At 43.9% G+C, this 26577-nt stretch overlaps 1 protein-coding gene across 1 annotated transcript; it reads left to right on the forward strand.

Annotated features, from left to right (window-relative positions):
- On the forward strand, positions 1 to 25699 carry LOC141986967 (uncharacterized). The gene is made up of 4 exons (XM_074952061.1): positions 1 to 865; positions 1445 to 1675; positions 10851 to 10922; positions 25503 to 25699. The coding sequence occupies exons 1-4, from the start codon at positions 283 to 285 to the stop codon at positions 25697 to 25699; spliced, it is 1083 nt and encodes a 360-aa protein (XP_074808162.1). The 5' UTR covers positions 1 to 282.
- The last annotated feature ends 878 nt before the right edge of the window (positions 25700 to 26577 follow it).

Consider the following 26577-nt stretch of genomic DNA (forward strand, 5'->3'; position numbering starts at 1 on the left):
ATGAAGCCCTTTATTTCGACTTAAAGGGCTCTTAAAATCGATTTCCTTACTCCACCCCTGACAAGTGGATTAGCGCTTAAATCGGCCTTGCCGGGTCGAATTTGGGGTACTGTGGACACAATTCGACGGTATTGGCCTCCGGGAGCTATCCCAGAGTGCTCCATTTTGACCGCTCTGGACAGCACTCTCAACTCAGATGCACTGGCCAGGTAGACAGGAAAAGAACCGCGAACTTTTGAATCTCATTTCCTGTTTGGCCAGCGTGGCAAGCTGCAGGTGACCATGCAGAGCTCATCAGCAGAGGTGACCATGATGGAGTCTCAGAATCGCAAAAGAGCTCCAGCATGGACCGAACGGGAGGTACGGGATCTGATCGCTGTATGGGGAGAGGAATCCGTGCTATCAGAACTCCGTTCCAGTTTTCGAAATGCCAAAACCTTTGTCAAGATCTCCCAGGGCATGAAGGACAGAGGCCATAACAGGGACCCGAAGCAGTGCCGCGTGAAACTGAAGGAGCTGAGGCAAGCCTACCAGAAAACCAGAGAGGCGAACGGCTGCTCCGGGTCAGAGCCCCAAACATGCCGCTTCTATGATGAGCTGCATGCCATTTTAGGGGGTTCAGCCACCACTACCCCAGCCGTGTTGTTTGACTCCTTCAATGGAGATGGAGGCAATACGGAAGCAGGTTTTGGGGACGAAGAAGATGATGATGATGACGAGGTTGTAGATAGCTCACAGCAAGCAAGCGGAGAAACCGGTTTTCCCGACAGCCAGGAACTGTTTCTCACCCTGGACCTGGAGCCAGTACCCCCTGAACCCACCCAAGGCTGCCTCCTGGACCCAGCAGGCGGAGAAGGGACCTCCGGTGAGTGTACCTTTTAAAATACTATACATGGTTTAAAAGCAAGCATGTGAAAGGATTACTTTGCCCTGGCATTCGCGGCTCTCCTGGATATACTCCCAAAGCCTTTGCAAAAGGTTTCTGGGGAGGGCAGACTTATTGCGTCCTTCATGGTAGGACACTTTACCACTCCAGGCCAGTAACACGTACTCGGGAATCATTGTACAACAAAGCATTGCAGTGTATGTTTGCTGGCGTTCAAGCAACATCCGTTCGTGTGTTATCCTCAGGAGAGTGAGATATAATCCATGGTCACCTGGTTGAAATAGGGTGCTTTTCTTCAGGGGACACTCAGAGGAGCCCATTCCTGCTGGGCTGTTTGCCTGCGGCTGAACAGAAATGTTCCCCGCTGTTAGCCACAGGGAGGGGGGAGGGTTGAGGGGGTAGCCACGCGGTGGGAGGAGGCAAAATGCGACCTTGTAACGAAAGCACATGTGCTATGTATGTAATGTTAACAGCAAGGTTTACCCTGAAAGAGTGTAGCCAGTGTTTTATAAAATGTGTCTTTTTAAATACCGCTGTCCCTTTTCTTTTCTCCACCAGCTGCATGTGTTTCAATGATCACAGGATCTTCTCCTTCCCAGAGGCTAGTGAAGATTAGAAAGAAAAAAAAACGCACTCGAGATGAAATGTTCTCCGAGCTCATGCTGTCCTCCCACACTGACAGAGCACAGATGAATGCGTGGAGGCAAATAATGTCAGACTGCAGGAAAGCACAAAATGACCAGGAGGAGAGGTGGCGGGCTGAAGAGAGTAAGTGGCGGGCTGAAGAGAGTAAGTGGCGGGCTGAAGAGAGGGCTGAAGCTCGAATGTGGCGACAGCGTGATGAGAGGAGGCAGGATTCAATGCTGAGGCTGCTGGAGGACCAAACCAGTATGCTCCAGTGTATGGTTGAGCTGCAGCAAAGGCAGCTGGAGCACAGACTGCCACTACAGCCCCTGTGTAACCAACCGCCCTCCTCCCCAAGTTCCATAGCCTCCACACCCAGACGCCCAAGAACGCGGTGGGGTGGCCACCGGCCAACCAGCCACTCCACCACAGAGGATTGCCCAAAAAAAAGAAGGCTGTCATTCAATAAATTTTAAAGTTGTAAACTTTTAAAGTGCTGTGTGGCATTTTCCTTCCCTCCTCCACCACCCCTCCTGGGCTACCTTGGTAGTCATCCCCCTATTTGTGTGATGAATGAATAAAGAATGCATGAATGTGAAGCAACAATGACTTTATTGCCTCTGCAAGAGGTGATCAAAGGGAGGAGGGGAGGGTGGTTAGCTTACAAGGAAGTAGAGTGAACCAAGGGGCGGGGGGTTTCATCAAGGAGAAACAAACAGAACTTTCACACCGTAGCCTGGCCAGTCATGAAACTGGTTTTCAAAGCCTCTCTGATGCGTACCGCACCCTCCTGTGCTCTTCTAACCGCCCTGGTGTCTGGCTGCGCGTAACCAGCAGCCAGGCGATTTGCCTCAACCTCCCACCCCGCCATAAACGTCTCCCCCTTACTCTCACAGATATTGTGGAGCACACAGCAAGCAGTAATAACAGTGGGAATATTGGTTTCGCTGAGGTCTAAGCGAGTCAGTAAACTGCGCCAGCGCGCCTTTAAACGTCCAAATGCACATTCTACCACCATTCTGCACTTGCTCAGCCTGTAGTTGAACAGCTCCTGACTGCTGTCCAGGCTGCCTGTGTACGGCTTCATGAGCCATGGCATTAAGGGGTAGGCTGGGTCCCCAAGGATACATATAGGCATTTCAACATCACCAACAGTTATTTTCTGGTCTGGGAATAAAGTCCCTTCTTGAAGCTTTTGAAACAGACCAGAGTTCCTGAAGATGCGAGCGTCATGTACCTTTCCCGGCCATCCCACGTTGATGTTGGTGAAACGTCCCTTGTGATCCACCAGAGCTTGCAGCACTATTGAAAAGTACCCCTTGCGGTTTATGTACTCGCCGGCTTGGTGCTCCGGTGCCAAGATAGGGATATGGGTTCCGTCTATGGCCCCACCACAGTTAGGGAATCCCATTGCAGCAAAGCCATTCACTATGACCTGCACATTTCCCAAGGTCACTACCCTTGATATCAGCAGATCTTTGATTGCGTGGGCTACTTGCATCACAGCAGCCCCCACAGTAGATTTGCCCACTCCAAATTGATTCCCAACTGACCGGTAGCTGTCTGGCGTTGCAAGCTTCCACAGGGCTATCGCCACTCGCTTCTCAACTGTGAGGGCTGCTCTCATCTTGGTATGAATACCTGCCCTGCGCTTCAGGGCAGGGGAAAGCAAGTCACAAAGTTCCATGAAAGTGCCCTTACGCATGCGAAAGTTTCGCAGCCACTGGGAATCGTCCCAGACCTGCAACACTATGCGGTCCCACCAGTCTGTACTTGTTTCCCGAGCCCAGAATCGGCGTTCCACAGCATGAACCTGCCCCATTAGCACCATTATGCATGCATTGGCAGGGCCCATGCTTTCAGAGAAATCTGTGTCCATGTCCTGATCACTCACGTGACCGCGCTGACGTCGCCTCCTCGCCCGGTAGCGCTTTGCCAGGTTCTGGTGCTGCATATACTGCTGGATAATGCGTGTGGTGTTTAATGTGCTCCTAATTGCCAAAGTGAGCTGAGCGGACTCCATGCTTGCCTTGGTATGGCGTCCGCACAGAAAAAAGGCGCGGAATGATTGTCTGCCGTTGCTCTGACGGAGGGAGGGGCGACTGACGACACGGCTTACAGGGTTGGCTTCAGGAGGCTAAAATCCACAAAGGGGGTGGCTTTACATCAAGGAGTAGTTCAGGCAGGACTTCACGGAGGGTTCCAATAAGAAATGGTGCACCTAAGTTATTGTTCTTATTGGAACAAGAAGGTTAGCCTGGCCTCTGATTGATACATGGCTAGATCTACCTCGCAGCACCTTCTCTGTGAGTGACTGCAGTGTGACCTAGAGGAATGAGTCCCCTAGACAGGGGAGGAGGCAAATGAGTACAAAACAAATCTGGTCTATTTCTTGTTTTGATCCACTCCATCTATCTTTTACATCTTTGGCTGGCAGCAGACGGTGCAGAAGGACTGCAAGCCATCCACATCTCATGGCTGCTCGGCAGAAGATGGTACAGTACGACTGCTAGCCATCCTCATCTCTTGCCTGCCTGGCAGAAGATGGCACAGTACGATTGCTAGCCATCGTCATCTCTTGCCTGCCCGGCAGAAGATGGTACAATACGATTGCTAGCCATCGTCATCTCTTGCCTGCCCAGCAGAAGATGGTACAATACGACTGCTAGCAATCCGTATTGCCTGCCTGCTCACCATTAGACGGTTCAATACGACTGACTGCAGGACTAAAGAGAATGACCTGGTCAAGTCACCAAAAATTTAGTCCCTGCGCCCATGTCTGCCCAGGCGCTCCCAGCCGACGTGGCCAGGAGCACCTCGGACATGACGAGGACGGCTACCAGTCATACTGCACCGTCTGCTGCCAGAAGGCAATGGGTTGCTGCTACTGTGTAGCAATGCCGTACCGCGTCTGCCAGCACCCAGGAGACATACGGTGACGGTTACCTGAGCGGGCTCCATGCTTGCGGTGGTATGGCGTCCGCACAGGTAACTCAGGAAAAAAGGCGCGAAACGACTGTCTGCCCTTGCCTTCACAGAGGGAGGGAGGGAACGGGGGCCGGACAATATGTACCCAGAACCACCCGCGACAATGTTTTAGCCCAATCAGAGTGCTCCATTGGGCTGCTCTGGACAGCACTCTCAACTCAGATGCACGATTGTTTGCCGTTGCTCTGACGCAGGGAGGGGCGACTGAGGACACGGCTTACAGGGTTGACTTCACGGAGGGTTCCAATAAGAAATGGTGCACCTAAGTTATTGTTTTTATTGGAACAAGGAGGTTATCCTGGCCTCTGATTGATACATGGCTAGATCTACCTTGCTGCACCTTCTCTGTGCGTGACTGTAGTGTGACCTAGAGGAATGAGTCCCCTAGACAGGGGAGAAGGCAAATGAGTACAAAACAAATCTGGTCTATTTCTTGTTTTGATCCACTCCATCTATCTTTTACATCTTTGGCTAGCAGCAGACGGTGCAGAAGGACTGCATGCCATCCACATCTCATGGCTGCTCGGCAGAAGACGGTGCAATAGGACTGCTAGCAATCCATATTGCCTGCCTGCTCACCATAAGACGGTTCAATAGGACTGACTGCCGGACTAAAGAGAATGACCTGGTCAAGTCACTAAAAATTTAGTCCCTGCGCCCATGTCTGCCCAGGCGCTCCTGATCGACCTCACACAGGCGACCAGGAGTACCTCGGACATGACGAGGACGGCTACCAGTCGTATTGTACCGTCTGCTGCCACAAGGCAATGGGTTGCTGCTACTGTGTAGCAATGCCGTACCGCGTCTGCCAGCACCCAGGAGACATACGGTGACGGTTACCTGAGCGGGCTCCATGCTTGCGGTGGTATGGCGTCCGCACAGGTAACTCAGGAAAAAAGGCGCGAAACAATTGTCTGCCCTTGCTTTCACGGAGGGAGGGAGGGAAGGGGGGGACTGACGATATGTACCCAGAACCACCCGCGACAATGTTTCAGCCCCATCAGGCATTGGGATCTCAACCCAGAATTCCAATGGGCAGCGGAGACTGCAGGAACTGTGGGATAGCTACCCACAGTGCAACGCTCCGGAAGTCGACTCTAGCCTCGGTACTGTGGAAGCACTCCGCCGAGTTAATGCACTTAATGCACTTCTGTGGGGACACACACACTCGAATATATAAAACCGATTTCTAAAAAACCGACTTCTATAAATTCGACCTTATTCCGTAGTGTAGACATACACTTAGTAGGATTCCAAAAAGGATTAGACAGTTTTATGGATAATAAGAACATTCAGCTTCATTACACGGGGAAAATATAGACAGGATATAAACATCATGGTTCAGGTATAATGGAGGTTAGAAAGTAATTTCCACCTACAGACTGGTTATTCTATAATTGGCGACAGTGTGCTTTCTTGGATCTTCCTCTTCTGCATCTGGTATTGGCCACTGTTTGAGAAGGGATGTTGCACTGGTTTGATGGAGTATGGCAAATTCCTTAGTTTAGAACTGATGTGATTTTCTTTGGTGTTGAGCAAACAGGGTTAGATGAGGTCTTTGGTTGTGATTAAAGTGTGATGCTAATCTTAATGAATAATAGAGCACTGTAATTAAAATACCTATATATAACGTCTTTTTTCTAATGGGAAGTAACTCTTGCTCGGCAAAGACAGTGAGAAAAGTAAGGCACTATAGAGTGCAGTGCAGTGTACCTTGCCCCTAATCTCCAAGTTTGTACAGAGAAGAGAAAGAAAAGGCGACAGGGAAATCTCAAAAGATTTGGCAGCTTGGGTCACATGCTTATAAATAAGATTACATTTTAGTCATGGGTATTTTTAGTAAAAGTCATGGACAGGTCACGGGCAGTAAACATAAGTTCATGGCCCATGACCTGTTCATGACTTGTACTGTATACTTGTGGCTAAATCTGGGTGCAGAGGGAGCTAGGAGGTGCCATGGGTGCTGAGGGGGGCAGGCAGCAGCATATTGCCAGAACCCTGCTCGTGCGGGGGGCGGGGGGAGCGGGCGGTGGCGCATGGCCTGGGACCCCTGTGGGTGCTGGAGGCGGGGGGGGGGGGGGAGGAAGGGATTGGCAGGGCTGGCAGTCTGCCTACCTGGCTCAGAACCTCCCCAGAAGTGACAACATCCCCTTCCCTCCGCTCCTAGGCAGAGGTGTGGCCAGGCTGCTCTGCGCATTGTCTCTGCCCGCAGGCTCCGCCTCTGCAGCTCCCATTGGCCATGGTTCCTGGCCAATGGGAGCTGCAGAGTCAGCGCTCGGGGTGAAGGCAATGCGCAGAGCTGCCTGGCCACACCTCCACAGTTCAAAACAGATGTGAACTTATCACCAGTGGAAATTTATGTCTCCACAATCCCCTTCTGGGGAGCCCCCAGAGGTAAGTGCTGCCCACAGCCCTCACCCCGTCCCGTGCCCCAACCTCCTGCCTCCTTCCACACCCAAATTCCTGCTGTTGCTGGGGGGTTGGGGGGGGAACACGGTGGCCTGAGACTGCTTCAGCAATGGCTGGTGCGACTGGCCCAGGGGCTGCCTGACTTCTGTGACCTTCGTGACAAACTCGCAGCCTTAATTATGATAATTTAGTCTGACTTTTTGCACTCACAGACCACAGAACCTTGTCCACCCACTTCTGCAATAGGCCCATAATCTCTGGCTGAGTTACTGAAGTCCTAAAATTGGATTTACAGACTTCAAGTTACAGAGAATGCAACATCTACTCTAGTTCACACCAGCAAGTGACCCATGCCCCACGCTGCCAATCTGACGTGGGGGAAATTCCTTCCCGACACCAAAGATGATGATCAATTAGACACAGAACTTGTCAGAAAGACCCACCAGCCAGACACGTGAGAAAGAACTCTGTAATGACTCAGAGCCCTCCCTGTGACAGGTTCGGTCACAGAGACCCCCCTTGGGACTGTCACCTGATGTGCTGAGACTACCTCTGAGCCTGTTTTCTCTGCCAGTTTGGGCCTCCAGAACCCTGCCTTGTTGAGCCAGATATGCTAATCTGCTGCAACACAGACCCAGGGTCTGACCCACACCCTCAAAGCAGCAGACTTAACTGAAAATGGCTTAGCAAGTGCTCCTGTATCTAACACCTAGACACCCAGCTCCCAATGGGATCCAACCCTCAAATAAATCAGTTTTACTCTGTATAAAGCTTGTAGAGGTTAAACTCATAAATTGTCCACCCTCTATAACACTGATAGAGAGAAATGCACAGCTGTTTGCTCCCCCAGGTATTAATTACTTACTCTGGGTTAATTAATAAGCAAAAGTGGTTTATTATAAAAAGCAGGATTTAAGTGGTTCCAAGAAATGACAGACAGAACAAAGTAAGTTACCAAGCAAAATAAAACAAAACACACAAGTCTAAGCCTAATACAGTAGGAAACTGAATGCAGGTAAATCTCACCCTCAGAGATGTTCCAATAAGCTTCTTTCACAGACTAGACTCCTTCCTAATCTAGGCCCAATCCTTTTCAGACCAACATTGTGGTTTATGGACTGGGTCCAGCAATCACTCACATCCCAGTAGTTACAGTCCTTTGTCCCAGTTTCAGGCATCTCTTTGGGGTGGTGAGGCCATCTCTTGAGCCAGCTGAAGACCAAATGGAGAGGCTTCCAGGGCCTTTTATATTCCCTCTCTTGTGGGCAGAAACCCCTTTGTTCTTCTGTGCAAAGTCACATCAACAAGATGGAGTTTGTAGCCACCTGTGCAAGTCACATGTCCATGAATGATTCAGCTTTTTGCAGTCCGACATCATTGTTTACATGTTAGTTTGACCATTCCCAGGAAAGCTCAGATGTGGATTGGCGTCTCCCAAAGTCCATTGTCAGTTAAGTGTTTCTTGATTGGGCACTTACTGAGAATAGTCCTTTCTCAAGAAGCTGACCAAATGCTTCACTGAGTCTACTTAGAATCAAACACATTGAGATACACGTACATAGCCAATATTCATAACTTCAAATATAAAAATGACAAACACATACAGACAGTGTAATCATAACCAGAAAATTACAACCTTTCTATAGAGACCTTACTTGACCTCCTTTGTACAAGATTTGGTGCAACTATAGGACCCTGGTTGCAACAATGATCTATATGGTCACAGTTCATGTCAATAATGTCACACTCCCCCTCTAGTACCCCATGTCTGGCTGCTGGAGATATTTGCTAATAGCAGTCCTGGATGGGCCATATGCCATTGTAGCCAACCTCATCACATCATCACCTCCATAAACTTATCAAGCTCAGTCTTGAAACAAATTAGGTTTTTTTGTCCCCACTACTCACTCTTCTAATGGTTAGAAACCTTCATCTAATTTCAAGCCTAAATTTGTTGATGGCCAGTATACATCAATCTCTTCTTGTGTCAACATTGCCTTTAACTTAAAAAAACTCCTCTCTCTCTCTTCAGTGTTTATCCCTCTGCTGCATGTATAGAGAGCAATCATATCACCCCTCAGCCTTCATTTAGTCAAGCTAAACAAGTTAAGCTCCTTAAGTCTCCTCTCATAAGGCAGGTTCTTCATTCCTCTGATCACCTGAGTTGCCCTTCTCTTCCAGTTTGAATTCATCTTTCTTAAACATGGGAGACCAGAACTGCATATGGTATTCCAGATAAGGTCTGTGTGGATGCAGAGGGGACAAGATGCTATATCATCTGCAAAGACTGTACAGTAGTGATACTCTCTAGAGCTCCAGCCACAGTGTCTCCCAGTGCTCACACTAGAGACGTGCACTTCTGCATCAACCCAAATAAGATTCTGTGGTTGTACGTCACAATCTACCCACGTCTGCAAAACTGGGCTAGAAGTTTTGCATGGACAGAGTCTCTCAAAAGATTTCCAACACTTCCTGTTTATGGTTGGGTTGCCGGTACTTTTTGCTGTAGGTTGGCCCAGAAAGACCACAAGAACTTCCTTTCCTGCACTGTTTCATCACTTTGACTTCAGCTGCCAGCCAAAATGAAAAGCAATGGGATAAAAAGTTACCTAAACTTTTCTCAAATCCCATTCCCCTCCCCAACCCCAAAAACGTTGATTTCATCTTTGGTTCAAGTATTGACCAAAGGTTTGGGCTGGTTTTATTTCTTCTAAATTGGTGCATGCATACCTACTAAGAAGAGTTATTTGTTGTATATCATTCCTCTACCACTTCCTGTATTTATTTGCTTTCTCTGCTATAGCGCTATTTCTCTGTTGGTACACTGGGGACTTTGTCACAAGTCCAGCATGCTGATGATTTATTATTTAAGCCCAAGGATTTGCTCAGCAGCTTGTAAAGGTTTATGATTTATTTCTTTTCATTTAGAATTTCTTTTCTCATTTGTTCCCTGTTAAAGTCCCTTTTAAGTCACCTGAAAAACCCTGTGGATCTTCTACAGCACTCTGTGATAATATATGTTGCAATTATAGTTGATATTTTAAGGTCAGGTAAGATCAGTCCTAAAAGCTTCATTTAAACTGCAGTAACTAGGTACAATCAATAATTAACACCATTAGCATCTGAGAGGTCCAACTTCCTGCAGATGCAGTAGCTACATTCCCTTTGGTACTTCTGTTTGTCAACTTCATTTTTAACTTACCTTGACTATGAGGAACTAACAACTGAACTTTGGGTCTGATTCTACAAACTTTACTTACACTGAGCAGCATTTACGTATGCAACTGGTCCCATGCTGTGGATAGGAATAATCACACAAGTGAGTGCTGCTCAGTGTAAGCAAGAGTTGCAGAACTGGGCTTTTAGAAAGGGCTTCAGGATAATTAGCTTGAATAAGTATGTTGATTATTCAAATAGTGCCTATTTAGTGGTCAAAGAAAGATTCATATTTGTGTGTGTGTGTGAGTGCACGTGTGTGAAAATAAGTGACTTTGTGCATGTGAAAGACAAAAGGCTGGAGGCCAGGAAACCAAAGTGCTTTGGGATCTTCCTTCCTATTCACAGGACAGGTACAAACCCACAAGCCGCAGTGCAAGCTTTCCCACACTGTGTTATCAGTTATCCGCATCTTGAATTGAAGGAACCACCATCTCTAGGTGTGTACGGTATTTCAGTTATCATGTGAGTGTAGTGGGCTTCTCCTGAACAGACAACTAAATGTGCATAAATTATGCACACTAGCTTTGTGATATGGACAGATGCCAGCTGAGAACTAAGCTGAACTTTCCAAGCTCTGCCCTCTCAGGTCCTCAAGAAGGACTTTAACTCCAGCCCCCCCCCCCCGGTGAAAGGTGAGTGCTTTATCCTCAGAGGCACATAGTTCTTAATCTCTCACAGTTTTATGTTTTTAGCTTCTTTGTTGTTCTTGTTCTTCTGCCAACAGGTCAGACAGTGCAAACAGTCAAGAAGCAGCTGCCTGATGGAGCTCCGAAGTTCACGTCATGCAGGCAAAACTGTAGGAGTAGAGCCGGGGAGAGATTAGGTGAAACATTAGCCATGTCCTCTTGGCTTCCCTCCAGAGTCTTTCAATTATTTCTTTATGTGCTTTTGGTGCTGTGCTTATTTGGTATTTAAAAGGGACGCTCTTAGAGGATTTCACAATGATCTGCCATTTCACAGTTCAAAACAGATGTGAACTTATCACCAATGGAAATTTATGTCTCCACAATCCCTTTCCTCACTTCTTCCTCAAGGTTCACAGCAAAAGTAACTCCAGGCAAATCCATCATGAGGACTCAGTAATACTCTAAAAATAAAACAAGGTGTTATGGTTTGAAAGCTGCAGCTCATTTTGGGTACTTGAAGCTCCAAGTGTTGGGTATCAATATCAATTTTTGTAGTAACTGGACTATTGTGGCATATATTGAAAGCGAAAGGCCAAATATATTTTCTTTGTTGGTGGGTTGGTTTTTTTTTGGAACTCCCTTGCCTGCCTGATGGTGCACAGCTTCCAGGTTCTTCCAAACCCCAAAATGCTAATTAATTAATTAATTCAGTGTCCCCTTACTCCCATACCTATTCATCCCCCATCCAGCAGTTAGTGATACAACCCCCACATAAATTCTTCCTCCCATGACCCATATCAATTCTGCTCCTACTGCAGTCGCTGGGGGGTGTATCTTTGCTCCCCTTTCTCAGTCCTGGGGGGCTGCAGCAGGATCCCCTTTGCCCCTTCCCAGGCCTGGATGTGGCAGCAACTCCAGGGATTTTTCACCCCTCCTCTGGTGTTGGATTGGGGGCAGGAACAGAAGCAGAGAGTGTCGGATCCATTTTTCGCAAGGAGAAGGGGGAAGGAGGAAGCCGAGCCCCCCGACCTGCTGAGCATTTTCTGTTCCCTCCTCTCACCTATCCTCCTGTGAGAATGGTGTCAGCTGTTCCCTCTTCCCTACCCCCAAAGTCCTCTGGGATCCTGGGAGAAAGCTCTGCCTGCTTCCTGTAGCAGCTCTGATTGGCTGCTCATCCCCAGGAGACGGGCAAGTAGAGGAGGCAGCCAATCAGAAGAGGCTTTCTCCTGGTAGGGCTGAAATTCCCTAGAGGGCTGGTGCTTTGCTGTTCCCACCAGACTAGCTCCAGCTGAATCCTGTTTGTGAAGAAGTTGCAAGTTTGCAACACAGCAGTGCTTATGTCTGGAACTCTCTAATAGTTGCTGTGTTCAGCATACTATTGTGTTTAAATCACAAAGGCAAAGTAGTAGCAATTTCCTTTTTATTAGGGTTTCAAATACAACAGATTGCAAACCACCTCCACAACAATTTGGCTTGAAGTTATGTTTCTTACGGCCAAATCCTACAGCAGGGTCACAGAGGATTTCAAAGGCAGAGAAAGGAGTGCAGTTACACTGGGTCCATGACCCAGAGAAGCCACACAAGGGGACTCTGCTGCTCTCTATGCATGCTGTGGAGCAGTGCTCTGTGGTGGCTCATGCTACACCATGAAACAGGCAGCTTAGGGGGAAGACAATATGCAGGGTGGGGCTGTTCTGCAGACTCATGACTCATGGCTATACAGATCCACAGCAGAAGGAGAGATCAGGACTACATATGCTGCTTCAGTGGCTATGGAGCAGCTCCATGGGCCTGTGTGCCAGATGTGGAGGTTCTGTTCCCTCAGATCTCTATGAAGCATCTCTCTGAGAAGCATGAAGCAAATCGCATGGGATCGCAGGAAAGTGCAGCCTTATAACTAGGCACATAATCCAAAATGTTCATTTTTCAATATCTGTATTTTTTCTTTAATTGGTCCATACTGTTTCAGTCCCATCATTATCTGTATTTTTTGTTGACCTTTTGTGAACACACATCAATAATTGGGAACCAATAAAAGTAACATTAGAAAGAAGCATATATGTAGAAGGATTCCTGCATTTCTGTCATGTGAGCATGATATAGGGTCACGTGACAGGAAGCATATTTAAATAAATGGGACTCTTTCCATTGACTCTACAGGCTTTGAATCAACTCCATGCAAGGTCAGATTCAATAAAGATGGCACAGGCAGGTGTAAGGAGCGCTACCCCCTTAGAGGACAGGTGGTGTATTCACCATTGCCATTCTTGGGTTTTCTATTGGGAGGGGGAGACTGTGGTTGCCAAACAGGCAAGCTCATAGGAGTTTGGTCAATGACAGATTCTCCAGAGAGCTACTATTCAGTGAACTCTTTGGCTGCAGAGTCCATACTTGCTTTGCGTCCAGCACTGCCCTTTTTTGCATGGTGTTGGCACTTACCAGCCCCCTTCTGTCACTTTCCAGCACTGCAACCATTTCTATCAGAGAGGCACTATTACTTGAGATTCCTGCCAGAGTTTATGATGATGCAAACTCTGTGAGCCGGGTTCTGATCTCATTTATCTGAGTGTACTTAATGGAGTTACTTTGGATTTTCACTGATGAAAATGAGAGCAGAACCTGTCCCAGTTACTTTGACTCACTATACATTGCATTATTTGTTAAGTGGTAACTGTATACTTGGCTTTGTACAAGACACAGAAGGACACAGTGACTTATCTATAACCGAAATTTGTCTCTGTCCAAATGCTACTATTCTGGATATTCACACACACAACTACATTCAGGGTATAAGTGCCTCTTATGCTGTTTTTTTTGTTCAAAACAATCTATTAACTCTTGGTTGTATTCCTGACTTGTGTGCAATCACATTTAAATGTGAACACTCTGTTAATATTTAACAATTATCATTAGGAACAATAGCACCTAGTCATTTAAAAATAACCCACCCAAAATGTAAACTGCCGGCCCGTGTATTCCCATATTCCCATTGTCAATCTGAAACAGATTCAGTAGAGACTGTTGGTGCTGCTAACCTTTATCAGTTATTATCACCTGCAGTAACAGCTGGCACAGAATTGCTGGAAAATGTGCTTTGGCCAAGCTCGTTTCCAAATCTCTCTCTCTGCAATCTCCTCCTGGGTCATGAGAGCTTGAATCATTGTGTGAAGCAAGAAATGCACAAATGAGACCTGGGAGGAAGAATGAGGTCTGAGTGATTTAATTGCTACTTTAATTCCAAAAATACATGAGGCCACTAACATTTCCGAAACAGAACAGCTTTCTTTTCAGCACAAAGAGGATATATTTTAAGCAGGAATGTTAATGGAATTATACGTTGCTACTGGAAAATGGTCTGCTGCAGAGAGATAATTGTTCAGGCAAAGCTGAGGTATTTACTGAAGATAAACAGCGCGGCAAAACCGAGATGTTTATTTTCCAAGCTGCAGCCCCTAATCCAGTCACAGCACTATAATGCCAATAGTATTATTACTAATACACCAAAGACTTGAATCTGCTTCCACAGAAGGCAGCGGCAAACTTTCACTGACTTCAGTGGGAGCAGGACTGGGCCCCAAATGAAAAAAAAAAACCCTACAATGGGAGTGTCAGTGCCACAGAGTAGTCTTCCCCACTTGTTGCTGGCGGTTTGATGGGGAATATGAACATACTAATCCTCTGAGCTGATACCAACTCTTCTATAACTCAAATACGTGGCAGAAATATCGTTTTCGAATCTGACAGTTCACAGCTGAAATCTCAGCAGGAATTGATTCCTTGCACAGGTGGCTTGAAGGAGAAATTTATATAAAAATGTGTGGCCTCATCAACATTGTCTGAAAGCATTTTAATGCTATAAATAAACCACTAGGTGTTACTATTAATCTCTCATAAGTCAATTAACTTTTGAGGTGTAAGGGCTAATTTTCCAGGGGTGGAGGTATACCTGTGAAAAATGCATGTACACATTCATGCATACTTTTGTATTGGACTGTGCAACTAGAGCATAGATGTGTACATGCATTTAGGGCTGACTCCTGCTTGGTGCCGAGTGCCCGTAAGTCCCATCTGTACCCATGTAGTACCTTGGAGGAATGCTTAGCAGCTTACAGGATCACAACTTTTTTGCTCACAGGCCTCAGCCATTTGGGCGCTGTGGTGTTACAGGATAGTCAAGTACTCAGTGAAATACTCTGGTTCAGCTGCATTAAATGTTTAAAAGGTGCATTCCGAACACAAGCCATAAACTGACCTTGCCAACTCTTTCTTGTAATCTCTTTCTCACGTGAGTAGTTCCACTGGTTTGGGTAAGGCTTTGCAGGACTAGGCCTTTGATTGTGCTTCATCAAAGCAGAAACTCAATTTAGTTATGTTTAAAATGCATTGTACGTGAACAAATAAATTGATTTCCGGTTGCCTGAAAAGTGTAAATATACATATAACATGTGTACTGCATGACACACTGTACACCACACAGTATGTTCTACAGTAACAAACAGAGGAAAAAAAAAACCTCTTTGTATTGCAGTCTCTCAACTCTGTGCCCAAGATTTTTTTTTAAACTGAGTGCTTAAAGTTAGGCCCTTAAAAATCCATATTTAGGCACCAAATATATAGCCTGAGTTTTTAAAATGTACTAAGCACCCAGAGCGCTGAGTTAAATCACTGAGAATCTTCGGGTGCTCCACAGCTTTGGAAACTCAGACCACTTCTTCAGGTGCCTAAGTATGGATGCAGAAGCCTAACGTAAGGCACCCAATTACTCTATATGTGCACACACACGCACGCGCACACACACGACAGTAAACATGCGTTAGCCTTCCATACAAATACTATTACATGTGTGGCCTGTGGGGTTGTTTTAAAATATTTTCCACATAACATTTTGATTTTTCATCTGTATGGTGAAGTCATTATCTTATATTGCACAAAAAAGTAAGTCAACATCCAAAAAAAGGTGAATCTGTAACAATTCAACTCCGTTTTCTTGTGCCAATTCGTACTATGGTGGCCAGTATTAATAACGTTATATAGCATATTTTATCAGTCATGGTACAGGCAGGAATAGAAACTCAAGATGCCTGCACACCTGGCCAATGCTCTAACTCCGAGACCACACCAGTGTATATCACTGTCATACAAGCATGGTTGCCTCTATTATTCATGTAATTGTCACCTGAGGCTGTGTGTGATTCAGCAGGGGTATAAGCTTTCACTCCCAAATCTTTTGGGGACTCAGTTATGCCCAGTCTTCCCTGTCTTGTGGATCAAGAATTCTCACTTGCTTCTCAAACCCTAGTCGCACCACTGGGCAGAGTACTGATTGGTAGGCCTATTTCTGTGGGTGTAATTATTATGCATATATTGTAGCTATGAAGCCACGTGGATTTTTTTTGAAGGCTGTTCAAAAAGAATGAGAGCCACCAAAACATCAAGAGAATAGTCCATGGTCATGCTATTACAGTGAGTTCCAGGAGGTTTAATAAGCTGCTTATCGTACCATGAATTTCCATCTTTTTTTTCTCCAGTTTTGCAAACCCCTGTGACAGTGGTAATTTTTATTTTATATCTTCATTAAGGACAGTCTGACATGTTATTATTAATTATTTGAATTATGCTAGGGCTTATGACCTCAATCACGATCAGGGCCCCAATTGTCCTCGGCATTGTGCAACATAGAGTACGAGAAGTCCCTGCCCCCAATAACTGCCAATCTAAGCAGGCATGTCACACTGGGGCAAGAGGGAGATGGAACATAGAAATTGATTGTTTGGACATGTCAGGTTAGTGCCATGATTTTTTATTTTTATTTTTTAAAGAAACGAGTGGAAACTAACTGAAATGAAGGGCCAGCGGCGAGAAGACGTTGAAGGGAGGGACACAAGTGGAATAGGAGAGGGTAGAAAATGAAAGGAAGGAAGAAGCAGCACAAATATAATATACATACAGACACATATATGTATACAGTAGGGAGTCTATATGCACACACACACACACACACAACCACCCACTCCCCCTCCCTTAATGTGAAATTGTTCAGTAAGGCCCAGTTATCTAAATGGCTAGGAGGCTATTTGAGACACTGGGCTGTTGTAACATTCATTCAGTGACTATGCAGCTGCTCCCTAGGCCACATAGCCTGACCAGTGCCCAATTTGGCTGCGTGACGTGTGTAGGGATGCAGTCTCTTAGCGATCCGTACACTTTAATTCCTTTTTCAGGATGGATTTTGACGTTGTTTTAGGACTGCCTAATTTCTTGTCAATGGTTCTCATCTACAAATACCTGTTCTCAGTGTGCTTATCTGGCTGTGGGAGGAGTTTACAAGTCCACACTCCTCATGCCGGTGGTTAGGCTTCAAAGCAAATCTAGCCCTGCATCTGTGGCTGCACTGAACTGGGTATTGATAGTTCAAAGAGCCTCATTCTGGTTTACAAAGCATGAAAAGGGCTCCCTTTCATTTAGTTACCTTTCATTTTCCTAACTTGACATAGTAATAGCGGGTGCAAATCAGTGATTTTATTGAAAGAATAAGTTTCCAACCAATACTCACAGAATAAAAATAAGGCTTTTGTATGTACTTTTGGTAGTTCCTTCCCTAATTTCTTATAATTTTTACTTTCACTATTGTGATGAAATATTACAATTGCCTCTACTGTATGTTATATATTTAATATTGCTAGTGTGAACCAGATGGGTTTCCCTAGAAAAAGTATGCTGTGTACTATTATAGGAGCAGGATTGTACATGTTCAATATTTACATAATCAAACTCCTGTCAGGATCATGCTCAATTCACATGATGTTCTTGGATTCAGCAGTTTACATGAGCCTGTTTATGTTAGCAAATATACTTGCAAACAAACACATATTGGTACCTGGCTTACTACTGGCCAGACATCAGGCGTGGCTTAACTTCTGTTGCTTCAATGGACACCAGTTCAGTAGATTTGGAAGGCAGAATTATAATTACCGGTACTTGTATTATTTGGCACTATGCTGCACAATCTTACAAAAGTGGGGAATGATTTAAGCATAGGACTGGGATCAGGAACCTCTGATTTCTATTCCCAACTCTGACAGGCTCCTGTGACTTTTGGCAAAAGTCACTTAAGCCAAATTGTTCAAAATTGAGTGCCTAAGGTTAGGCATTTAAATATATATTTAGGAATTTGAATAAGTAGCCTGACTTTACATTGCTCTATTTCAGTATCCCCATCAGTTAAATGGATATAAGAAAACTTGACTGCTGTCTAGCTAGCCAAATGAAGAAAGATTAATGACAGTTCAGCTTGGTTCTGACTGACCCACAGTATAATGCAGTATGGTCTGGCATATGGTGTATAAGCAACGTTATAATTTTAAAACTCTGCTTTAGCAAATGTAGAAATTTGGAGCTACATTTGGCAGTTCTTATTCAAACACAATTGATTTCAGAAGGTAGCAAGCTAAATGTAAACCTCATCAACAATAATGTGAGGAGTGGAAGTATATGACAGGAACAATATTGCACCTTTGTCTCCCATTGTCCTATTCTGAGCACCCTGCTGTCTGCTCATGCATCCTGAATTTTCCTGCAGTCCTTATATTCAACTCATATAGGGCCTGACCCTGCTGACCACTACTGAAGTCAATAGGACTTTTCCAACTGACAGGTACAGGATCCGGCACTCACCATGTATGCTATTTACCCTCCCATTAAAAGAAGGTCTTCTCCCAAAGTGTGAAAGATGTTCTTGTGGTTTTTGAAAAATGTGTATTAATTATATGAAGTATTGGGCCCACCCTGCTATCAAAAGGAGTTGTAAGTGCTCAGCATTTCACAGGGGGTTATACTGGAACAGACCACTAATCTATAAACATGTTCATACACGGAATTAGACCAAATCTATTTATCTATTCATTCCAAGGCCAGAAAGATCATCTAGGCTGACCTCCTGAATAACACACGTCATAGAACTTCCCAAAAATATTTCCTAGAGCTCATCTTTTAGAAAAACATCCCATCTTGATTTAAACGTCAGTGATGGAATATCTACCACAATCCTTGGTAAATTGTTCCAGGGGTTAATTACTGTTACTGTTAAAAATGTATGCCTTATTTGCAGTCTGAATTTGTCTAGCTTCAAATTCCAGCCATTGGATCGTGTTACACCTTACTCTAGCAGATTGAAGATCCCATTATTAAATATTTGTTCCCCACATAGATACTGATAGACTGTAATCAAATCATCCCTTAATCTTCTCTTTGTTAAAATAAATAGATTGAGCTCCTTGGATAGTCCATCACGAGAAGGCATGTTTTCTAATCTCTTAATCATTCTTTTGGCTGTTCTCTAAACCCTCTTCAATTTATCAACATCCTTCTTGAATTATGGCACCTAAAGTGGACACAGTATTCCAGCACTGATTGCACCAGTGCCAAATGTAAAAGTAAAATAACCTCTCTACCCCTTTTGAGGTTCCCATTTATGCATCTGAGGATTGCATTTGCTCTTTTGGCCACAGCGTCACACTAGGATTGTATGTTCAGCTGATTATCCACCACAACCCTCATATCTTCTGCAAAGCCATTGCTTCCCAGAATAGAGTTCCCCCAGTATAGCCTAAATTCTTTGTTCCTAAGTGTGTACATTTAGATTTAGCTGTATTAAAATGCATAGGTTTCAGAGTAGCAGCCATGTTAGTCTGTATTCGCAAAAAGAAAAGGAGTACTTGTGGCACCTTAGAGACTAACCAATTTATTTGAGCATAAGCTTTCGTGAGCTACAGCTCACTTCATCGGATGCATAGTTTGCTTGCATCCAATTTACCAAGTGATCCAGATGCAATGACCCGTCCTCTTCATTATTTACCACTCCCTCAATTTTTGTCTCATCTGCAAACTTTATCGGTGAAGATTTTATGTTTTCTTACAGGTCATTGATTTAAAAAATGTTAAATAGCATAGTACCAAGAACCAATTCCTGAAGGAGTGCACTGGAAACCCATCTGTTCAGTGATGATTCCCCATTTACAGTTACATTTTGGGACTGAGCAGTTAGCTACTTTTTAATCCATTAATGTACCATGTTAAAAAAATAGAATGGCGTAAAATTAAGTCAAAATGTTATGCAGTACCAAGTCAAACACTGTACAGAAGTCTAAGTATATTTCAATACTGTTACCTTTATCAACCAAACTTGTAACCTCATCAAAAATTGATATCAAGGTAGTTTGACAGGTTCTGTTTTCCATAAATCCATGGTGATCAGCATTAATTACATTATTCTCTATTTCTTTATTAATCAAGTCCCATATCCACAGCTCCATTGTCAGCCTGACATCAATCCTGGGCAAGATAATCTTATACTTACCCTGCTCATGCAGTTTACCTTTTAAAACACTGGCAGAACATTAGGTTTCTTCCAGTCTTCCCCAGTGATCCAAGACTTATTGAAAAACAGCATATAATGGTACATTGAGCTCCTCAGCCAGCTCTTTTAAAACTCTTGGATGAAAATTATCTAGATCTTCTGATTTCAAAATGTCTGACCATAGTAGCTTCTGTTTCAAATCCTCCTGAGATATTAGTGGAATGGAAAGATGTATCATATGATGAGATAACAGTGTTTGTTTCTCCCCAACTACAAAACACAAACATTTATTGAGTGACATCCTGTTAGACCAGGTGCTAGCTTCTTGCCAAGTCTGTAATGGTCAGCTGAGCACTGAAATTCATAGTTGGAACCCAGACCAGCTCACCTGTATGTTAGTACTATTTCTGATAGGTGTTAGTAACATCAGTAGTTTCATCAAGTTGCAGGCTGAACATACTGAAAGCAGAATGTTTAATTTCATGCACAACTTGTTTTTTGATATGATCAGACATCTCACATATTCTGCATTTCACAAAAAGAAAAGGAGTACTTGTGGTACCTTAGAGACTAACAAATTTATTTGAGCATAAGCTTTTGTGAGCTACAGCTCACTTCATTGGATGCTGTAGCTCACGAAAGCTTATGCTCAAATAAATTTGTTAGTCTCTAAGGTACCACAAGTACTGCTTTTCTTTTTGCAAATACAGACTAACACGGCTGCTACTCTGAAATCTGCATTTCACAGTATCATTTGACATAGAAAGTATGTTCAGCTTCTTGGCACTATCATTGCCAAGCATAAGTGACACAATGTCTTTGCATGCTGGCAGAACAAGCTCCTCACCTATCGTATGCGGCGTTTTGGCACGGGCGATTCGTAGCCACACAACATAAGAGGCTTCCATAGCTGAGGACGTTTGCTGTCAGAAACTTCCATCTGCATCAAACTTGGCTTTTTTTGTCACGTCTTCTCTGCATTTGAAAAAAAATCCACATTTTGATTTTTATGCTCAGGCTGTCTAGTTTCAAGATGGCGCTGCCATTTGCATGGTTTCATCAGTTCAGCAGACAAAACTTCACAGCAAATGACACATTGTGTTTTTTCAATACCAGAGGAAACGATGCTGGTAAAACTGTGTTTAATGTAAGACTAGAGCTACTTTTGCTTTTTAGCAGTAGAGGTGGCCATTATTTTCCGGAGAAATGTGCCTGTGTGTCTGACTGTTAAATAATAAAGTACTTCTTCAGTGGCTGAACAATCAAGTCCTCTACTGTTGTCTCAGTCCCAGGGCTGGCTATAGGAAAAATGGTGCCCTGGGCAAACTTCTATTTGTCACCCTTTCTTTGGAGACGGAGCAGGGCTGGAGGTGGAATGGAGTTCAGGGTGGAACTGCTCTGGAGGGGGTTGGGGTTCACAGCCCCATGCTGGGCTGGAGGGGCTTGGGGGCTCATAGCCCCTTGACCCCCACACAACCACGTCACAACCCCCTGAGGGGTCGCAACCCGCAGTTTGAGAACCAATGCTATGTGGTAATATGAAAGTTTTGCTTTATTATTTTAAAAATGCCTGCTCTGAACTTATGAACTCTGACAGAAGGAGTGGTTCCCCCTGCCCATCAAGAAGGACTACTGAATCCAAATGGGCCATTTTGGAACATCACAACACAAAGGCTGGTTTAATGCCCCTCTTATGCCCATGAAGGTGCTATATGTGAGAAAGCAGGTCCCATCAGGCTGAATTGTGAAAGAAGAAAATAAAGATGGCTGAGATAAAGATTTTTCATCTCTTGCGCCAGCCCTTGGAAGAGTCCAAACAGCAAACTAACAAAAAACAAAGATCCCCAGGGTCAACCCAGTTAGCCCTAAAATACATTCAGTGGACAGATTATATCTGTCACCTTTTGGAACCATAGACTGATTCATTTATGCTTATATGTTTCCTGCTTTAACCTGTAAATAACTCACTTCCTTTTTCAAGTTAATAAATCCTTTGTTAGTTTACTGTAGAATTGGCTACAGCAATGTCTTTGGTGTGAGATCTTGGGTACAAATTGACCTGGGGTATGTGACTGGTTTCTTGGGACTGGGAATAGTCTGAATATTTTGTGACTTTTGGTGCAAGTGACCATTTATCACTTAGTGCAGCTTGCCTGGGTGGCAAGCTTGATTGGAGTGCCTAAGGGGGCTGTCCATGGGAAGACTGTTACCATGATGCAGGATTTCACATTTGTTATTGGTTTGGTGACATCTAATAGAACATACAATGAGGTTGGGGTTTCTGTCCTGCTTTTTGACAGTCTGCCATGAGATTGACACTCACACTCATAAACCACGCCAGACAGCATGACATTTAGCATTTCTGCCTTTTCTGCATTATTATGGATAATTCTACCATTTCCATCTAATATCAGACCTATGCTATTGTTAGGATTCCTTTTGTTCCTGATATATTTTAAAAATTTCATATTGTCCTTAGTGCTGCTGGCCATAGATTTCACCTTGTGTCTATTTTCTTCCCCAGTCAATTTTCTACAATTACTAACTTCTCATTTAAATTAATTCCTACCAATTCCCCCTTTCTTTTATCATATATATTTATATTTTTACATCTGCATTCCCTTCCCCTCAGAACCAAGTTACATTTTTAAATAGTACAGCCTTCTTCGACTGTGAATGTGTGGTGTTTTTAAATGATTCCCAATTATTATTCATATTTTTCTAATTAAATTCTTCCTCCCAGATGATTTGGCTCATAATTATTTTCAGATTTATTAAATTGGCTTTATTAAAAGCACCAAGTATAAATATATATTATTACTGGTCTGGACTTTGCTTGCAGATAAGTATGATCAACTCATGATCACTTGTATCTAAGCTGCCATTCATTTTTTGTTCTGTGGTCACTTCCTCTTTATCTGTTAGGAGAATTATTTATTAGAACCTGTCCTATGTTGGCTGCAACACCTTTTGAGCTAGGAAATTGTCATCTGTAATATTTAGAAATTCCAAGGATGTTTCAGTACTGACAGTATGAGACTGCCAGCATGCATCATGCAAATTGAAGTGCCCCATGATCACGCAGCTTTTCCCCGCCAGTCCAATACATCGTAGATAGGTGCATACGGAGGCAGTCATCCTGCTCCCTAGTGTGATTTGGTGGTCTGTAGCAGACACCAATTAGTATCCCATCTTGTGGTTTATCTGTTAGGACATTGAACGGTAAGCATTCAAATCATTGTCTTCCGAGTTATCAGTGACTTGGAAACAAGCAATGCCATTGTTGACATGAGTACCGTGCCCCCCCTCCCATCCACCCACTTTTGCTACTCAATCCTTCCTACATAGGTAGTAACCATTGGTTTTAACATTTCAGTACTGTGAATCATCTCACCCGGTTTAAGTAATACCAACTAAATTGAATGTATGCTCATAAATGAGCAATTCCAATTCCTCTTGTTTCTTAAGCAGGCTCCTAGCATTGGGATACAGGCAATTCAATAATTTCTTCTCTTCATGGCTTTAGGCCCTTGATTATTTTGTCTCAACATCTCAGTTTTGTGCTGAGTACTCATATCTTCCCTCTTTTAATCCCCCCCTTTTTGCTATTAGTTTAATCCCCTCATGCAGTGCTTAATCTGTAATGAAAGAGGTGCCGAGCTCAAGCAAAGATGAGCCAGGGCTCAAGCAATCATTTACTTTCATAACTGATTTGGCAAACCCAGAGGTGCTCGGGCTAAGAACTGGCAAGTCTGGAGGTGCCGAAGCTCAGTCCTGCCAAACCCTGTCACAAATTAAGCACTGCCCTCCTGACCACTGTCCACGTGGAGATTGGTCCCCCTCCTACTTAGGTGGAGGCAATCCAAACTATACAGCCTCCTCTCTCATGTAAAAGATAGACCAATGTTCCACAAAACCCAAATCCTCCACTCCACACACCACGTATCTAGCCAGCAGTTGACATCCAGAATCTTCTGCCTTGTCTTTTGTTCATGAGACAGGAAGGGCTTCAGAGAAGATTGCTTGGACATTCTTCTTCAGCATGGTTCCAAGTTCCCTGAAATTATCTGCTATCTGCAAGATATCCCACAATGCAGTGTCTCTAGTGCTGATATGAACCATCATCAGTGGATCCCTGCCCATCAACTTCAGAAGCCTACCCAATCAGAGCGATGTCTCATGTCATGGTTCTGGGAATGCAGCACTCTGTCCTACTGTGCACTATTCCCTTGCAGAATCTGCTTTTGATTCTTCTGAAACTCCAACAATGATTGCCTTGGAGGGCTGGTGAACTCTTTGCAGATAAGCATGATTTTCTTTGAATTTGGGCTGAGCTGCCATCCACCTTTGTGTCCCATATTTTTCTCCACTCCTTTGGATCTGCTGGATCTTGAGAGGTATCTTACATAGTTTCCATGTTGAGGAGCTGAGATTGATTTGAAACATCTATCTTTGTGAAATTCCTCCCTGTTGTCTTTTCTCTAGTGGCCACAGCCTGCCCATCTTCATCTGTCTTCAGCTGTGTGTGTTTGTAAAGGATGTTTTGTTATTTAAAAAAATCTCACGTCTCTTCCATACACTCATGACTGCAAACATGACCAGTTCCATTTTAAAAAAACTAAAAGTTAAAGACATCTTTTTTGATGCTTTGTTAATATTTTGCTGTGGGGGGGTCATAATACAAGACATTGTTGAGAAATGTAAGGAGAGAGAATGGCAGTAGCAATGGATTAGTGGCTGGAAGGAACAATATATCAGGAAAGGCTTTTCTATGTTTATATTAATCAACTTTTTTTTAAAAAGGGTACAGGAAAGCCAAGTGATATTTTCAAGAGGAATTTATAACAAACTTCAAATATATCTTGGACAATGTTGATGAACTTATTTGCATTGCAATAATGAAAGGGTCTATAAACAGTAATTAGTTTTCTGCCCTACCCATTAGGCACATTCCCTTTATCAATTTTCTTTGAGAGGTGGACAAATCCCTGTGCCCAGTGTTTGAAATGAGGCATTTTGGCACATTCCACTATTAAGTATTAAGATGCTACTCAACCCCAGAATGGCAGCAGGTGGGAAGACTGAAGAGAGCAGCTCTTAAGAAAGGCAGCTTCTTGAAATGTTTGCTCTTCACTCTTGATGGTCCTCCGAACACTAGCAAGGGACCGTGCTTATCTTCTGTGTTAGGCCCATCAGTATCTCTTCAAGTGAAAACACTGGTCGGATTGTGCCAGTATTCAACTGGTGAATACTGCTAAACAATATTAGTCAGTGGTAATGACAAAAGTATAGATGGCCTACTTTAAATATATCCTGTATTATCCAATTCTTTTTATTTGTCTCTTGCACAACTTATTTGCTGAAACTTGTTTCTCTCCCTCCCTCTTTCCCCTAGGCTATCAAACAAAGCTGTCTAAACGTATACTCATCCATCAACCTCAAGTTATTAAGAGAACAGCTGCAGAACATTTGAAAGTGAATGGAATAGAGTGCTGGCTGTATTTCAAGAACATAGAGCCAGTGCTACAAAAACTTTGCAAGATGGCAGTTTTTCTCATGCTGGCTGCTTCTCACTCTGCCTGGACCTGCTAGCAGAAGTTTTCTTGAATTAAGGAAAATCTTTAAAACCTATAGTGTGTGTTTCCAAAAAAACTGTTAATCATTTCAGATCTATCACCAAATCATGTTCCATCTTAGTAAAATTTCTCTTTTGTGACTATTTCCCACAAGGGCTTATCCAGAACCTGCTAAGGGAAAGAAAACCAATTTTGTGCATGCTCCATCTAGTTACAAACAACAGAACAGAAGTGATACTATATAACAAGGTCAGGATGAGTGCAGCCATTGGGGGATTTGTGTACATGGCTTTCTCAAGCATAGGCAGAAAACTCATTGTACAAATGCAGCGGCTAAGGGATTGTAAGTATCATACACCATAAATGTATCAAAAGGGAGTCAGGATAAAATTGATGTTACTATAGGTCACTTTTCTCATTGAATCAATGAAAGAGTTTATGATAGATGGGTAGCAGCTATGTAAGAATCTATGAATGTTGACATGTAACATGTGGGAAGAACAAGCAGTCAGGCAACACAATGACTCCCTCGATAAAAACATCTCAGTATACACTTGAAAGACAATAGGGGAAGCTGTTAGCTTAATGGATCCTCTATATCTTGTTCCCGATGAAGATGAAATAACTTGTTTTGCCAGGCTAGGAGCCTAGAGAAGTGGGACAGTGAGAGGCTTTGTGGAGGGAGTCTGAGGAAGTCGGGCCTTTCCCAATCCAAGGAATGGCAAGCCTTGGGGAGAGGCAGGTCTGCACATTGGTTTATTGTCTTAAGATCTATTCTCTATATAATGCTTTTCCTTTAAACAAATAACACTTTGCTTTAAGTGGTGACCATTGTCCAATGGCATCACTTTACAAGCATGGGAGGTGTATGGTTTGTACCACATCATTTCATGG

Source organism: Natator depressus, chromosome 4 (assembly GCF_965152275.1).
Source record: "Natator depressus isolate rNatDep1 chromosome 4, rNatDep2.hap1, whole genome shotgun sequence".
Lineage (NCBI taxonomy): Eukaryota > Metazoa > Chordata > Testudines > Cheloniidae > Natator > Natator depressus.